The sequence below is a fragment of the Lithobates pipiens genome, unplaced genomic scaffold (assembly GCF_037356315.1).
Source record: "Lithobates pipiens isolate NorthernLeopardFrog02 unplaced genomic scaffold, aLitPip1_a1.2 Scaffold_19, whole genome shotgun sequence".
Taxonomy (NCBI): Eukaryota; Metazoa; Chordata; class Amphibia; order Anura; family Ranidae; genus Lithobates; species Lithobates pipiens.
The window spans coordinates 128,177,306-128,195,401 of NW_027507764.1; the positions used below are offsets into that span (position 1 = coordinate 128,177,306).

The window sequence follows — 18,096 nt, forward strand, 5'->3', positions numbered from 1 at the left end:
ATGTCCCACACAATATAAGGCTGCTTACACAGTACCTGTATCATGTGTTATAGTGGACGGATCCAATTAATAACCATACCAGACCCAAAAGGCCTGGTAATGGACTGGGGGGGGGGGGGGCATGCTGGTTTTTTTCAATGATTTTTTACATTACAGCCGCGAGTAGTTTTAAATGGCATTTTTTATTTTAGAAATGTAATTTTGCTGTGGTATTGTTCTAAACACAGGAAAAATTTGCTACTTTACAGGCATACTAAGGACATCCCCCAGGCAAGATATTTAAAGGAATATTTCATATTTGCATTGGGGCAGGACCCGGGTCCCCAAACACTTTTTATGGCAATAAGTTGAATATAATCCTTTAAAATGATCATTTTTGGTTTTTCATGTTGGTGTCCCATTGACTTTAACGGTGTTCTGCGGCTTTTGAATTTGCCGCATATTGTTCTCTTTTTTCGGCGAATGAGCAAAAACCTGATGTTCGAGTTGAACTTACGTTCGACTCGAACATTGGGCTCATCCCTAGTTTTCAGCTTCCAAGAATTGTGTACAGATCCTTGCAATATGGGGCCGTGCATTATCATGCTGCAACATGAGGTGATGGTTGTGGATGAATGGCACAACAATTGGCCTCAGGATCTCATCACGGTATCTCTGTGCATTCAAAATGCCATCAATAAAATGCACCTGTGTTTGTTGTCCATAGCATATGCCTGCCAATACCATAACCCCACTGCCACGATGGGCCACTCAATCCACAATGTTGACATCAGTAAACTGCTCACGCACACAATGCCACACACCATACACGCTGTCTGCCATCTGCCCTGTACAGTGAAACCTGGGATTCATCTGTGAAGAGAACAACTCTCCAAAGTGCCAGAAGCCATTTAATGTGAGCATTTGCCCACTCAAGTCAGTTATGATGACGAACTGCAGTCAGGTTGAGACCCCCGATGAGGATGACGAGCTTCCCTGAGACAGTTCCTGACAGTTTGTGCAGAAATTCTTTGGTTATGCAAACCGATTGTTGCGGCAGCTGTCTGGGTGGCTGGTCTCAGACAATCTTGGAGGTAAAGATGCTGGATGTAAGGGTCCTGGGGGGTTCAGTCAGAGGCAGCGGTGGTGGTGGGGGATTCAGACAGAGGCAGCGGTGGTGGTGGGGGAAGGGGGATTCAGTTAAAGGCAGTGTTGGTGGGAATGGGATCAATGGTGCTGGCACTTACATGCTTATAGTGTCAGTCGTGACTCCAGCAATGCCTTTTCCAACATGGAGTCTCTGCTCACAGCAGAAAGCTCCTCCTCCTCCTTTGCCCATCAGCTGGTCAGCTGACTTTCTCATGCAGTTTCTGCATCTTGTTCTGACAATGCATTTTTCTGCAGCAATGGGGGGGTGCGTGGAGAGGATGGACGGTTGGGTCCGCTGGGTGGGTATGGCAGTGACAGGGGTGTATCCAGAGTCTAGTCTTGAGAGGGGTACTGCCATAAAATTATTTTTTTGCAGATAATTTATCAGGGAAATGGCTGATGTTGACGCTTCAATGGTTGTTATGGTGTCATAAGCTCATTATTTCTATTATTACATTGTAATATAAAATAATTCAATTCACTATAATGCAGAATCAGTTGGAGCCTTGAGCCATGTCGCCTGCCTTCAGATGCGGATTGTCACTTGCCACACGTTGTGGATTGTCACTTGCTGTGTCACAGAGTGAAGACAGGCAGCAGAGAGATTATGTGATCTCTCTGCTGCCCACAGCAGCACAGTGAGGGTGGAACTGCAGTGATGCAGGGCTGGCGGTAGGAGATGATGTCACCTCTCTGCTCCCCCGCCCATCAGCCGCTGTCTGGCCAGCAAGCCCACTCATCTGCCAACTGACCTGTTCACCGGTTTGCCCGCTCACCTGCCGACTGACTTGTTTGCCAGCTCACCCGCTGACTGCCCCACCTGTTCACTCATTCACCGACCCACCAGGAAACTGGGCAAACATTTTCCTTGGCCCCCTTTTGTCCATACAATTTCACTCTCCACTCCAAAATCACAAAAAAAAAACATGTAGATGTATCTCAAAAAACTTTAATGATGTAAAAATAAGAACTGGTCCATACTCACTGATTGGTTGCTAAAGAGTAATTGCACATGCTTACTGCTCACTGATTGGTTGCTAGAGGTTGCTACGCATTATTACTACTCAACAATTGGTTGCTAGATGTTATAGCACATCATTACTGCTCACTGATTGGTTGCTAGAGATTCTGCACCTCATTACCACTCCCTGACACACCAGAAACATATCACAGATTACAGACTTAGCAATAACACGCAATGACATGCAAAGCCAAGCTGCAGTAGTTATCAAAGCCAGCAGACTACTCTCATGCAGTAAAAAATGGCACACATTCAAGAGGTGAATCAATTATTCTACCCTTTTACAAAACACTGGGGGGGGGGGGTCAGGAGGATATAAACCATGGAGGATTTAGGGGGGCACACCAGGGAGGGTCAGGAAGGCAAACATCAGGGAGGGGTCAGGACGGTATACACCAGGGATAGTCAGCAGGATATACATCAGGGAGGGTCAGGAGGGATTACACCAGGGAGAGTCAGGAAGGTATACACCAGGGAGTGTCAGGAGGGCACAAACCAGGGTGGGTCAGGAGAGCACACAGCAGGGTAGGTCAGGAGGGTATACACCAGGGAAGGTCAGGAGGGCACACACCAGGGAGGATCAGGAGGGTATACACCAGCGAGGGTTAGGAGGGCACACACCAGGGAGGGTCAGGAAGGTATACACCAGGGAGGAGTCAGGAGGGTATACACCAGGGAGGGGTCAAGAAGGTATACATCAGTAAGGGGTCAAGAGGATATACACCAGGAAGGGGTCAGAAGGGTATACACCAGGGGACAGTGAAAACCTGGAGACAGTGCCAATCATTAAGCCCAATTACTTATGGTGTGTCCCTCTTGTCAGCTAATAGGCTGCAATTCCATGCTAAACTGCAGTAATCCAGCAGACTTAGCATAGAGGTGCCTGCAAGCTACACGAGGTACGACAAGATGATTTTACCTCTACACACGCTGGCACGATCTCATAGTTCAGGTGCATCCCCATCCTGTTCCCTCAAACAGCCAGGTGCCACCTCATGGATGTCCTGCAGGACAGTGGCGGTGCCTGAAAAAACTGCTGGAGGAGCGAGGTGGGGGGGGGGTACAGGGGGCAGAGATTCCAGTCCCCATCTACAGCGATGCGATGAGCAATAAAAGTAGTGGCTGTAATCTGTCCCAGGCCCACTCCTGTCACCTCTAACAGCAGCGGGCTCCCTCACTGTGGGATAAGCAGCAGACAGGCTGGTCGGCAGGTGGTAATTCTGCCACTGCTCTGGGGTGGCAGTTTGCCGCTTCCCCTGAAAGTGCCGCTCGGGACCCATGGTCTAGCTGGGTCCCATGGTAGGGCCGGCCTTGGCAATAGCTCTGGTGGACATTACTGCAGTCAGCATGCCAATTGCTCAAAACTTGCGGCATTTATAACATTTTGCTGTGTGCACATTTGTGCTTTTATTGTGGCCACCCTAAGGCATACTTGTGCAATAATCATGCTGTCTAACCAGCATCTTGATATGCCATGGATGGATTATCTCGGCAAAGGAGAAGTGCTCACTAACACAGAATTAGATATTTGTGAACAATATTTCAGAGCAATAGGCCTTTTGTGTACATAGAAAAAAGTTGTAGTTCTTTGAGTTCAGCTGATGATAAATAGGGGCAAACACAAAAGTGTTGCATTTATAATTTTGTTCGGCATACATGTCAACCAAATTGTCTCTTACTGAAATCAAATTATTGAGAACACCATGTTAGAAAAGATTAGGAGCAGCTTTGCAAAGGTTCTGTTTTAATAAAAAGGAAATTCGTATATATGAGCAGAATTATGGAAAATAGAGTTAAAAGACGAGTTTTCCTTTAAATTCCCAGGCTGCTACCAATGGCTTTTATCTGCTACATGTCAGATGGTTTTGAGCATCTGGCTTAAATAATTCTATACGATTTTTTCTTATAGTTACACTGGTAAGAACAGATCAGTAGGGACTGTTTGGACCCCTGACTACTTTCCATTGTTGAGCATATCATTGATCTTGTTGAACATAATGGCTTTTCTTGACATAAAGAAAAAAGAGAACAAGGAACCCATATAATAACTATAGTATAAAGCTAGGGAGAACAGAAAGTATTACAACTGTAAGTGAAACTTCGTACTGGCAGCTATTAGAGAAAAACAGTAGACATAAAAAAAAAAAGGAAGATACTCAGCAAAAGGCTGGAGGAGACACGTCAGCTTAATAAACAGGAAAGTTGTCAATAACATCTAATCAGGAGTAGGGATGACAATCATTAATGAAATGATACATTTGACAAGGGCAAAAGGTCATGAATGTTAGGCTTATACAGATTACCTAATAGTGATTGATTTTATCTTGTCCTTATCCACTGCATCTGTTTAAATAAGGAAATATTTAATAATTAAGAGCATAATGAGCCAAAAATATTTGCACCCTTAAAACAAAAAAAAAACACAAAAAAGCTGAAATAAAAAATGTAAAATAGTACTGACTTATCCAGAAGTGTCTTATTTTTAGTGCTGATGTGATGCCTATAAAATATAAATATTAATAGAATATTACTCTTGCTCTGCAAAAAAAACTGGTATGTCATAAATAATAAGCCTGTACTAAATACTGTATGTGAATATTACCACATGCACAATGTATACATATTTAACTAAGAATCCCAATTTTATAAGCAAGAGTTTACTATAGGAAAGGGATTAACAATTGGTAACACCTACTCATTTGCTTATGTGTTGTATATATATAGCTATTTGGACCTGAACATTTATTTTTTCAAATATTTTTCAAATATGAAAAGAATGTCCCAGATTTATATAAGTCCAACTTTAAAGACACCAATAATCGTCTTTCAAGAACTTCTCCACCCAGAAATGAAAATGAAAAAAAAACTCCACAGTGATTCCACCAATCTCTCTATGTTATTAGATGTACTATCGCCTTGTTTTCTGGACCACAATAGTTATTATGCCCAATAAATCAGATCAAAGCACAAATCACTCTGGAATGGTTGGGGCTAAACCCTCAAGGGTTAATCTTTCTCCATAGCTCCAGGCATAGTTAAATCAACAACAAATCTGTGAATACAATTTCAAAGTGCACCACTGTGAAATTCACCACCTACAATGTCATCAAGGCAATTCTCACCTTTTTGCATAGGACTCCAGTCTATCAAGGGTCCACTATGAACTTGTTGAAGTCAAGGATAAAGCCTACTAAAACCATCCGATTCAAGAAGATCTGTTCCCCAAAGGGGTTAATCATCCATGTGATTTCAGGTATAAGTAGGATAATAACAGAATCCAGTTGCACAAGTACTGGGTATATAATGCTGAATAGAAACTAGACCACTTTCTGCTCCCTATCTCATCTTATTTATTTAGTTTATATATTGTGAGATACAGTGGTCTAGCAGTTTACCAGGGTTAGAGGTATTTTTTATTTTATTTTTAAGAAAGAGGGGTAGTGGTTACCCGGTCAGGAAAGGGGGTGGGGACGAGCGAGCGCCCCCCCTCCTGAGCCGTACCAGGCCGCGTGCCCTCAACATGGGGGGGGTGCTTTGGGGAAGGGGGCACGCGGCGTGCGGTGACTAATATAGGGACATCGCCCAGAGGATGCTGGGACTGTGACATCATAATGGGCGGGGACATCATCCAGTGATGTCCCTATATAAGTCGCCGCACGCCGCGTGCCTGTCATTGTGACCGGAGACAGCGACGAGGCAACAGCTCAAGAAGAGAAGAACAGAAGACCAGAAGACGGCGACAGCAACGAGAGCGACAGAAGACCGGGCCACCACTTGTAAAAGAGCTAGAAGAAGGCACGGTGGCCCGGCAAGAAGAACCGAAGAGGGGGACAAGACCCCCGAAGTTGGAAGAAGACCCCCGGGCGAAGAAGAAAGCCGGGCTCCTCTGCTAATAAAAGAGCTAGCAGAAGATAGCGGAGGACTCCGGCGAGAAGACCCCCAAAGACGGAAGAAGACCACCGGAGCTGTGCAATAAACTATTTTAACCCTTGTGTGTTGTGGTTTTTTTTTGTTTTTTTTTCGCAGGTGAATGGGTAGGGGTACATTGTACCCCATACTCATTCACATAGGGTGGGGGGCCGGGATCCGGAGGCCCCCCTTATTAAAGGGGGTTCCCGGATTCCAATAAGCCCCCCGCCTGCCAGCACCGACAACCAATGGCCAGGGTTGTCGGGAAGAGGCCCTTGTCCTCATCAACATGGGGACAAGGTGCTTTGGGGTGGGGGGGCCGTGCACCCCCCCTCCCCAAAGCACTCCCCGTTGTTGAGGGCACGTGGCCTGGTATGGCTCAGGAGGGGGGTCGCTCGCTCGTCCCCACCCCCTTTACTGACCGACTGGGTAGCGTGCTCGGTTAAGGGTCTGATATGGACCTAGGGGTGGACCCCCATGCTATTTTTTCGCCGTAGGGTTTCCCCTTTAAGTCCATACCAGGTGACGGGGCCAGTGACGCTTCCTTCGCTGGTCCCGGCTACCTGGAGACGTGCTCAAAATTAGCGGATTTTTCTCCGAGCGGGAAAAGTCCATTCATTTCAAAAGTACAGTGGACTAGCACAAACACGGCCGTATTGTCCACCAAAATGCGAGACCGGTCGACATATTTGAGTGCAAAACTACTTTCTTAGTCGCCGGACTTTTGGGTAAAAAAATCCGCCCGAGTGTGGGCTCCGGCGGACTTTTTTTTACCCAAAAGTCCGGCGACTAAGAAAGTAGTTGACTTGAGTCCGCCAGACTTTTCCACCGGATTGTTTGATCGTGTGTACGCGGCTTAAGATTGCCCTGTATTTGGTTCCATCCAACTTCCCACCAACTCTGACCAGCTTCCCTGTCCCTGCTGAAGAAAACCATCCCCACAACAAGATGCTGTTACAACCATGTTTCACAGTGTGGATGGTTTGTTTAGGGATATGTGCAGTTTTAGTTTTCTGACAAAAAGTTAAATTTTGGTCTCATCTGACCAGAGCACTTTCTTCAAGATGTTTGCTTTGTCCCCCACATGGCTTATCGCAAACTGAAAATTAGACTTCTTATGGCTTTCTTTCAACAATGGCTTTCTTCTTGCCACTCTTCCTTAAAGACCAGATTTGTGGAGTGCATGACTAATAGTTGTCCTGTGGACAGATTCTCTCACCTGAGCTGTGGATCTCTGTAGCTCCTCCAGAGTTGCCATGGGCCTCTTGGCTGCTTCTCTGATTAATGCTATACTTTCTTGGCCTGTTTATGTGGACGGCCATATCTTGGTAGGTTTGCAGTTGTGCCATACTATTTCCATTTTCAGATGATGGATTGAACAGTGTTCCGTGAGATGTTCAAAGCTTGGAATATTTTTTTTCTAACCTAACCCTGCTTTAAACTTCTCCACAACTTTATCCCTGACCTGTCTGGTGTGTTCCTTGGCCTTGCTGTTTGCTCACTAAGATTCTCTAACAAATCTATGAGGGTTTCATAGAACAGCTGTATTTATACTGAGATTAAATTACACACATGTGGACTCTATTTACTAATTAGGTGACTTCTGAAGGCAATTGGTTTCACTAGATTTTAGTTAACGGTATTAGAGTAAAGGGGGCTGAATTCAAATGCACGCCGCACTTTTCACATATTTATTTGTAAAAAAATGTGAAAACCATTTTATCATTTTCCTCCCACTTCACAATTATGTGCCACTTTGTGTTGGTCTAACTCTATCACATAAAATCTCCATAAAATACATTTAAGCTTATATCTCAACAGCATATTTAAAGTGAAACAAAATATATTTGGATGGCAGGAACTGACACTGTCTCTTGGCACCTACTACATGCTAACATTGCGCGAGTTGCATGCATGGCTCAGTGTACAGCTAGGAAAAAAAAAATTGTGGCAGGTTGAAATGAGAGCTCCTATTGCACAGGAATCATACAGAGTCTTGTATGCAATAAAATCCTACCTGTCAGCAATTTTTAAAAAGAAGCCTTTAGTTCCAATTCAGTTGTCAACTGAGTTCCATTATAAAACTAGCACCAAAGAAGTATGGAGACAATGCTACAGAATCCTTTGATTAAGTATAATAGACAAGGAATGCTATCTGCCTGGCTGTCATGTTAAATCAATGGTGTTTGTAGTCATTGCCCCAGAGCTAGTATGAAGATCAGGAGTTTGGACTTTTGATCCAGGATAATGTCTCATACAGTATGGTATTATATCAGCATAACAATCAAGAAACTAGCGTTTTCAGAAGGAGATAAGCAATGACAGTCATTCATTTCTCTTAAAATAGGTTTCCTTTAATAATTTTTATTGCCATATGTTTTTTCTCTAAAGACTTTTTGTTGTGCTGTGATTTAACGGAACTTTCTTGTGGGCCTACATTCAGGTAGGGGTGAAGCTACAAAATTTTTTTTTTTTTTTTTACAGTAAACCACCCCAACAGGCATAGTGTATGTAGGTATAAAAATACATTATTTAACAGATTTATAGATTGGATAATGTGCTGTCCTTAAAGTAAATAAAAATAATCAACAATATTTACAGTTAACTGCCATGCATAAGACAGTACAAAATTAATGGATGGTGTATAAACGCACAATAAACCCATGGAATGGAAGTAATGTTGCATATATTAAATATTCATAAAGCAGAATCCATCAGTGGTTTGAATGCTTTATAAAATACTAAACTTATTGCAAAGGGCAAACTATAAAACTGTTGTATGTTAGGCAGCAAGGATAGGATTTGATTGCTGATCAAATTGTATCTGAATGCATTTTTTTAAATAGAATAGTGTGAAGACTCTGCTAGTGCTGGTGGACACTGTCACCTGGACTGAGAGGTAAGAGAAAATACAAAATTTAGTGTTGTCACAACTCCAATAAAATCTTCTACCGAGCGATACTTTTACTAGTGACATCTGTCCAATGCCTCGTACACACGAGCAGAATGTACAACAGAAAAAGTCAGACAGAAGCTTTTCATCGTATATTCTGATCGTGTGTATGCCTCATCAGACTTTTCTGTTCGAAAATTCTGATGGACCTAGAAATAGAACATGTACTAAATATTTCTGACGGAACCAATTCCTGTCAGGAAAACCGCTCGTCTGTATGCTGTTCCGACGGACCAAAAACAGCACATGCTCTGAAGCAAGTACAAGACAGAAGCTATTGGCTACTGGCTATTGAACTTCCTTTTTCTAGTCCCGTCGTACTTGCTGTACGTCACCGCGTTCTTGGCGATCGGACTTTGGTGAAATCGCGTGTATGCAAAACAGTTTCAGCGGAATTCCGTCGGAACTCCGTCTGAAAAACCTTCAGAGTTTATTCTGACGGGAAAACCGGTCATGTGTACAGGGCATAAGAAGGCATTTCCCTCTCTTGTGTCTACAGAGCAGAAACAAGAGGAAATCTACTCAATAAGACACAGTTAGCCAAAAAAAACGAAACAAAAAAACAAAACAATTGACAGGGGTTTGACCATTTGCTTTAAAATTTTTAAAAAAGTTTTGTCTTTGAATGTACATTAAATTTAACCATCTGTACACATTTTTTTCCAAAGTACACCCCATCCTTCTGTTCCCACTTTCACTTCCCTACTTGTATTTGCTGGCCATTCCCAGCTGCCAAAATGACAGCTGGGAGTTGCTGTGTGAATACAGCAGCTATTATAGCTGCTGCTGTCAGAAAAATAGACTTTCTGACAAGTTGTTTATAAATACTGTTCAGATCCTGGATAGGCAGATACAAAGTAATAGTAGTATGCCAACTTAGGCCCCTTTCACATGGGACGGATCAGTAATGATCCGCCCCGTGATGATCCGCTCACTCAGCGGGGATCGCTCTGTTGTCCCCGCTGAGCCGGCGGCGGACAGGGCGGTCTCTGCACACTGTGCAGGGACCGCCCTGTCAGCTCTCCACTCTCCTCTATGGGGATCGGATGTACACGGACCGTCTGTCCATGTTCCTCCGATCCGCTCTGCAGACGGATAGAAAAATAGGATTTTGCTCCGTCTGCAGAATCGGACCATAACGGAGGCGGACAATAGCGGGTGTCTGTGGATGTGCATCCGCAGACACACGCTATCCCATAGGGATGCATGTATGTCCGTATTTCATCCGCAAACGCATGTGTGAAAGGGGCCTAAAACAACTGGACAAGAGATTTTTTTTATTTTGTATTTTTTTTTAATAGTTGCTCTTTTAACTACTTAGTATTCTTTAACTTACCATAATCCATCTGAATTGACACTTGACACCTTCTTCCCCTTTTCCCCATTTCCTGTAGATTTTTTTGTGTTTATTTTTATTTTTTCCTAACGATTAATATTTTTTTCATTAGTTTTGTTCATTCATTTTCAGTGTTGCAAATGTAGTGGTACCCCCATAGGGGCTGCAATGTGATGTGGCCCACCTGCCTGATCCGGCATCCACTTCCCAGATGCTCCAAGACAATGAACAGTCCGTTGGCTTTGTTTTGTTGTTTTTATTGGGGGAATTTAACTTGGATGGGGTATAGGAATTATGGGATGCCCAATGAAATAACAGCACTGTTACTAGTGACAACTATGTACACTCTGTGTACACTTTTTCAAACTCCTCCTGCACAACTATTGCTTGTAGACTATTACTCTCTAGGAGCAGCTAGCACATGGTTAGGCCTGACACTGGCTCAGCCAGGCCTTGGGAATTGTCCTTTGCAGGCAGAGACCGTGGGTCCCTTTAGTGTAGCAGAGAATATGTAAGTTCTCTTAGTGCTAGCTGTCCTTCTGGTAGACTACTGCTCCCAGTCAGCCCCAGTCAGCCCTCTTCAGGCCCTGTCAGCCCTCTTGGACATCACTGCCCTTGACATTGCAATCCTCTCTACTGGCTCCACTGTTTCCTCTCAGTCCTCCCTGGCATGCCTCTCCTGTCCACCTGACTACACATGTCACCCACCAGCCCTCCTGGCTGCAACCAGTAGTTCCCCCTTGAAGACTTGCTCAGCAGCATTAGCTTCTGCTTCCAGCTAGGCCTGCCTAAATTCCTGTACTAAAAAAATCCTCACTTCTAGCACCTACCTAGATAGAGGGTGCTACATTCACTCCCACCAAAATCCAGCTGGTCCCTCAGCTGGGAAAATTTACAAAAATGACTCCTGAGCCCAGATAAAATGGAAAGAGGGAAGGGAAACAACTTGGATGGGGAACTGTACAAATAAGTTGCATACAAAAATATATGAAAATTCCTGGTAGGTATTTACATCTGTACAAACAACATGAGCCTAACTTCTGGTCCCTGTAGCTAACAATAAATCACACACAATGTATCTCTCTCACTTGAGAAAGATACTCTGCCCGCAGGAAATCTTGACTCCAGTCAGAGGGGATGAACAGCTGTCCCATCCCAGGGAATCCTGAAAAAACACAAACACAACAGCATCCTAAACTAAAAGCTATCTACACATTTTATACAGTTTCCGTCGGGAGGGGGTTAGCATCCTACCGACAGAAATATCAAACAAATGTTAACTTTAACACAATTCTTCTATTGTTCTGTCAGGATGGGGTTATGGCCTGCTGACAGAAGCAATGGGGAAAAAAACACACAATATTAAAGTAGAAAATTCTATTCGAATCCCCTGATAGGAGGGTACGGAGGGTCCCTCCCCAGACTGACAGGCTCCTTAGAAAAGTTAAAGTAGGGATCAGACATCACCCTCAGTGTCTGTTAGGAGTCCGGTTGGAGGCCAAGGTGCTGAGAGGGCTCCCCTTGTGGGTGAGTGCAGTGAAACCCTGAAGGTGAAACAGGGAATGCAGTGCCAAGAGAAGCACTGTTTGCCAGTGGTGGTGGTTTTAAGACTTAATGATTGGAACAAGCGGGGTGCACTGTATGGCAGGTGTGCTTGTGAAGTGCCAGGTCCAGAAGGAAACTCAGAAGCCAGGCCAGGGGTCATACCCAGCAAGATCAGTCAGTAGCAGATTCAGGATTCAGGCAGTAACACTGGAACAAGCCGGAGTCATTAACGGTGAGACAGGCAGATGCAGTGTCGGTAAGCCAAGCCGGGATTGAGCAGGGAAGCAGGCATAAGCAGGTCAGGATACAGGCCAGAATCAAATAAGGAGAACAGGATAAGCAGGTGAAGGAAGATGGGTCAGTAGCGGGAAGTCCAAGATCAGAATACAGGAGAACAGGGGACATGGGGGAGCTGAGGATAATCCAGCAACTCAGGGATCTCAGTAGAATGTTTACATAGGGTAGAGAGCGCCAACCTCTATTACAACCGGCTCATACATGTGCCCATTCATGCCGTCGCGCTTCATCATGCGCGGATTCGCCTCATCACGCATCTAAATGCACCAATGCGCCTGGAAGCTTGCCTGGTGCTGCCATGATGAATATTGGCAATATTGCCAGTCCTGCGGCAATTTCCCGTACGTGTTTGACGTCACCTCATTCAGAACGATGGGATTTTCTGACAACTGTGTATGACCGTGTGTATGCAACACAAGTTTCGGCCAAGACAAGTTTCGGATTTTGTGGTCGGAATGTGCGTCCAACCGTGTGTATGGAGCATTATACAAGTAAAAAAAAAAAAATTTTCAGGCTTTGTTCGTTTTTTGTCTATGGATTGCGGAAAAAAATCATTATTACAAGACAATAAAACCCAAAAGAAAGCCTGATTTGTCCATAAAAAAAGAAAAAAAATTATGTATTCGTTTGTTATCTTAAAGACGTTCTTCGCTCTGGAATTTTTTTTTTTAAAGTCAGCAGCTACAAATCCTGTAGCTGCTGCCTTTTAATAACAGAACGTCTACCTGCCCAGGGATCCCGCACCATCTTCACCCAGGCTAGTTCTTTACTGGCCTTCAGATATTCAGTACCGGCATCTTAACTGTGGATAGCTGGCTGTGCTGCTTGCGGCTTTGCAGCTGGCTGCCCATTGTGCATGTACGAGCCATGCTTTGTGAATGGTCCTGCAGGCTTCTGGGACTTGTGACATGTCCCAGAAGTTGGTGGGGAGGGAGGGGGAGAGGAGAACTTTCAATCGCATTGCTTAGGCATTCCAAGTGGAAGTGGGAACAGGTACCTATCAAAACTAGATAACTGCACCCCCCCAAAAACAAAATCTGCCACAAGTGACAGAGGTAGGAGGGAGGCTTAAAGCAGAACGTCCCCTTTTGGTGAAGTGCACCTTTAAGTAATAACAAATTAAATTCTGAACAAACAGGTCTATAGCAGAAATGTAAAAATTGTTCTCAGGGTATACAAGCTCCAACATTAGAGCTCTCTCTATGAAGATACCACTACATATTCACTCCCCCTCCCAAGGACTGCAATGTGTTCTGCCAATGTGTGCGCTGAAACACATAGGCAACTGGAGATGAATAGGACCTGTGACCCTCCTGCCATCCAGCAATCTTTCTCTGATGGACATAAGAACTGTGCATGAGTGTTGGTGAGGGTGCACACCAGAAGTGATGGGAGATGTGGCCTGACCGGTGGGCACGAAAGGGAGAGAGAGTGTATGCTCCCCCCACCAGAAGTTATGGGGGAAGCACTGTGCCTGGAAGATGTATATGTAAGGTAAATATCAGTTTGGAAATGGATAGTATAAAAAATATTATAATTTTTTAAAATATTTTAACCATGTACACAGAGAAGTTTGTTTTCTAAAGAGGGTTTAATTCTGTTTTAATCATTGATCCAAGAGGTAAACTTTGACCTCGCTATTTCTCAAGATTGAGAAGGTGTGCTACAAAGATGGATCATTTTTTCACTTTTCTTGGTACACAACAGTGTTAGGTCTTTAAAAGCAGGACTGGATGAAGCTGGTCAGGGGAAAGCCTCTGAAGAGGAAAGAGAACAAGATCATTACACAGGACTCATCAATCAGCACTCTTGCTATCTGCTATTCTGTCTTTACATCTGTGAATGAAGGATATAGGAACTCTTAAAGTAATATACAGATTACCACTTCCCTGTACGTCAAATGCACACTTTTGCATGAAAATACAGATACACAATGAAAATGTATGCATTGTTTATTTATGTAACATGGCCCTAATGCACAAATGATATGAATGCCCTGAAGAAACATTAACATCCAGTGAATAGTAATGTAGTTTTATTCAAAGATACCCAAGCTGTAAACTATAATTTATACTTCATTTACAGTGATGTCACTTTTTAATTTATAAATCTTTAGAGAAGGGATGGCTCAATAATGAAGCCATATTGATGACATGACCACTTACCAATCACCGTCAAACATAAAGTGACTAGAAAGAGCTAAGTAAAAACAGGAATAAAGGAGCTGGCCCTCTATAGAATGATGGGGAAACTCTCAAAGTTAGGCCAAAGGCATTGGGTAGGCAGGGTATAAGAGACTCCAATCCTTGTAGACATGATCCCATATTACCAGTTGTCTCTGCACAACTCTGAACTTCTGACATCTCATCTTCCACTTAGGCCCTGATCACACTTGTGTCTTTTATGTGCATTCTAGGTGTGGTGCATTAAAATGCATGCTGCATCTTTAATGTGTTTTCTTTAAAATTACATGTTCTATAGACTTCATTGGAAATACAGCTAAAATGCATGTCAGGGGTTCCATATACACAGGCTTTTCTACCTTGTTTTCAAGTTGTGTGCTAACTATTTACCCTGTGGAAAAGGTAGATCATTCACTTTCCTTTACATCTGTCATACCATCATGCTATCTGCTTTCTGCTCATTTGTTATATACTGTTTGAGTATTTGAGGAGCAAGTCTGACTATTCCAGAAATGTATATTATCAATTTAACATAACTTACCATATATGGAGATTATAGTACATTTTTGTTCACATTTTAGACAATAGTATTTATTTGCTTTGATTTTCTTTTTTCTTTGATGTTTCAAATTAATATTTATACTGAAGAAGCTCTAGTTAATTTTAATACAATATATCAAAGGCCAAAACTTGTGGACACAACAGGAAATAGAAGGAAATCCATCCAGAGGAACTGCCCACTTGCTGTCATCGGGAGAGTTGCCATCTATTTCTGTTTTGGTGACAATCAAAACTTAGTATTTTCCTCAGTCAGTCCCAGTAACAACTGTCACCAGGACAATCAAATGGTGAATCGCCTCAAATAAGCTACATAAGACAATACAAACTCCACAGGGGTTTTAATCTATTGATACGCCATATCTAAAACTTTTCAGATTTGCAGGGCTGGCGAGTTGGGGTTCTGATCCCCCCCCCAGCAATATTATACACACAGAGATTCTTAGTACTTCTTCATCCTTAAGCCTGGTCAAGAGTCACTAATTGCACTTTACTCTTGAGACCTCTCAGTGGTTACAGGCCTAAACTACAGGGGATTCCGTCTAACACCTGAGGACCATAGGACTGGGTGACTAGATGACCAACATCCCCAAACAACCTCTAAGGCTGGCCACACATTATACAATTTTCTTATTAAATTTCCTTTAGATTTACCTCCAACTATGTAGTGCACGGGCCTGCCTGATTGCATAAAAATTGAAAGTGTTTAGGTTTGACCTCCTATTACATGGTTTTAGTAAATCTAAGGGAAAACTGTACAAGAAAATTGTATAATGTATGGCCAGCCTTACCCCTGCCGCAAACTCGATGCTAGATTATTCTTTCCCCTAGGTATTGGTTTGTGTCTTACAGAGACCTTCATACTTGTCCAGCATATTTAACAGCAACATCGCTAATCACACCAGGCTGTTGGAAAATGGTTAATTAGCCAAGTTTCACTTCAAATGTTGAACATATTTGCCAAACACATCACATGAGACATTTTTTGATTTAATGTTTCTTTTACTGAGCATTTATACAGTTTACACAGTAAACCTCAACTTAAGTTTTATGTTCTATAGTCCAAAAGCATGAAAAGACAAAGTCCAAACGTATAGTACTGTTCCAAAAACATGGCTGGCAATTTTTAACAACTGTTCCTATTGTTTGGATGTCTTAAAAAGGGTGCTGTGATGCTCACAAGGCTGTATCAAAAGGACTGCTCCAAAATTCACTCTCTCCAATTTCTTCTCTTGGCCTTAGGACTACCTGCGTACCCCAAAAGGAAATGCCTACTAGTCTCTCTATTGCTCTGTCACTACTCTACTGCCACGCTCTTTTTTCCAGACCTTCTGTGCCTATAAGCCCTTGTACACACGGTAGGAAATTCTGACGGAAAATGTCCGATCGGACCGTGTTGTCAGATAATCCGACCGTGTGTGGGCTCCATCTGACTTTTTCCGTCAGAATGTCCGATCAACAAAGTTTGAGAGCTGGATATAACATTTTCTGACAACATGATCCGATCAGACCTTGTCTGATCGTTTGTAGAGAATTCCGATCGGAAAAAGTGGCACGCATGCTCAGATCAAATTCCTAGAACAAAGCTATTGGCTACTAGCCTGAACGTAGTCCCATGGTAATGAAATAACGTCATCGCGTTCTGAACGATCGGATTCGCCAACAACTTTGTCCTACCGTGTGTATGCAACACCAGTTTCGGACAAAATCCGTCGGAAAAAATGTGACGGATTTTGTTGTCGGAATGTCCGACCGTGTGTAAAAGGGCTAATAATAACATGACTGGTCCTTTCCCTTGACAGACAAGAGACTAGTAAGGCAGGACCCACTGACAGGGTATAACCCTCATGAAATACTCCATTTACAAAAAATACATTTCTCTGTATAATCCCATGGGGAGTGCATCAGTAGTGCAAGTGAAAACCCAAGTTAAGTCTGTCATAGCTGTTTCAGGAGTTTGAGGAGATCTCCCATACAGAAGTACAGACCTGGTTGGGGTTCAAACACTATCTCACGTCATGCAAGATAGAGCAAAAAATATTGGGTGGCATTTTCTTTAATTCTCTGTTTAGCATATGCAAATTACAATGTGTTAAATGTTTTATGTGCAAACTAAACTTCTGTATCATTTAATGTGTGCAGTACACTGTGAATAGTTGAGAGCATAAAAGCTACAGCATTTTCACAGAGTATTTTCATAACTTACATGGACATTTTCAATTACTGTATGTGAATCAATTTGTAGTAAACTTCCTCATGTAATAGTAAAGATTCATATCCCCTTCTTCTAAATTCTGCTCCATATAGAATCCATTCTGTTCAGCAAACAATGGATGATTTAGTAGTTTATGGTTCACATTTGTCTTTTCATTGCAGTTCCTGATATGTGGAGTGTGCGGCATTTTCTGTGCAAAAAAGAAATCTGGACTCATAGTAAGTGCTTCTGTTTGAAAGTGTGGCTATAAAATAAGAAAATGAAACTGTAGTTAACTTTTAAATTATGCCTGCAATATCTGTGCAGAATTAGACAATATTAATCCACCTGTCAAAGGTAGAATTGCTTGGCATAAAATAATAATTTAACCAAAACTGTAAACACAGTGATACTTTCAGTGCTAGAGCACACTATGAAATATAATGTTTTTAACTAACAGAAGAAATTCATGCAGTTAATAAATTCTAGTAAAAGTGTGCCTGTTCCAGAACGGGCAAGGTTGGGTTTGTAATAAGCAATGCTGGAGAAGTGTTTTATATACAGGAGAGTCAATAAGACGTAGAACCACAATTTTGTTGTAAACAAAAAAGGGAACATTTTCTTTGTGCAAAAGAGGAGCACTGGAGACAGGAGAAAGCCTATTTTCGTTGCCGACTGAGGCAAGTGAGTTTGTTAACATCCAGGTTGCTAGGATGCTGGAACAGCAACCAATGACACTGTGGCATGGACACTCCACCCTCAGAGCTGCCCTATTGTCATCATGCCCCTGGCTGAAGGGTTTGACAGTAGGCAGAATCTGCAGGACAGGACAGATAGAGGGTATAACAGTGGGCAGTATCTACAGGGCAGGAGTGTTAGATGGTATAACAGAGGTTGGTATCTGCAGGGCAAGAATGTTAGAGGGTATGACAGTGGGCTGTATCTGCAGAAAAAAAAGTCTTAAAGGGTATA

The 18,096-nt window shown here is 42.8% G+C and overlaps 1 protein-coding gene across 3 annotated transcripts in view; it reads left to right on the top strand.

The window, feature by feature from the left end:
- Positions 1-18,096, top strand: part of TMEM196 (transmembrane protein 196) — a 65,116-nt gene that overhangs the window by 28,813 nt on the left and 18,207 nt on the right. For all 3 annotated transcript variants that reach the window (XM_077491255.1, XM_077491253.1, XM_077491254.1), the window contains exon 2: positions 17,307-17,363. In XM_077491255.1, the coding sequence (XP_077347381.1) occupies positions 17,307-17,363 (57 nt within the window). The remainder of the gene's footprint in view (positions 1-17,306; positions 17,364-18,096) is intronic.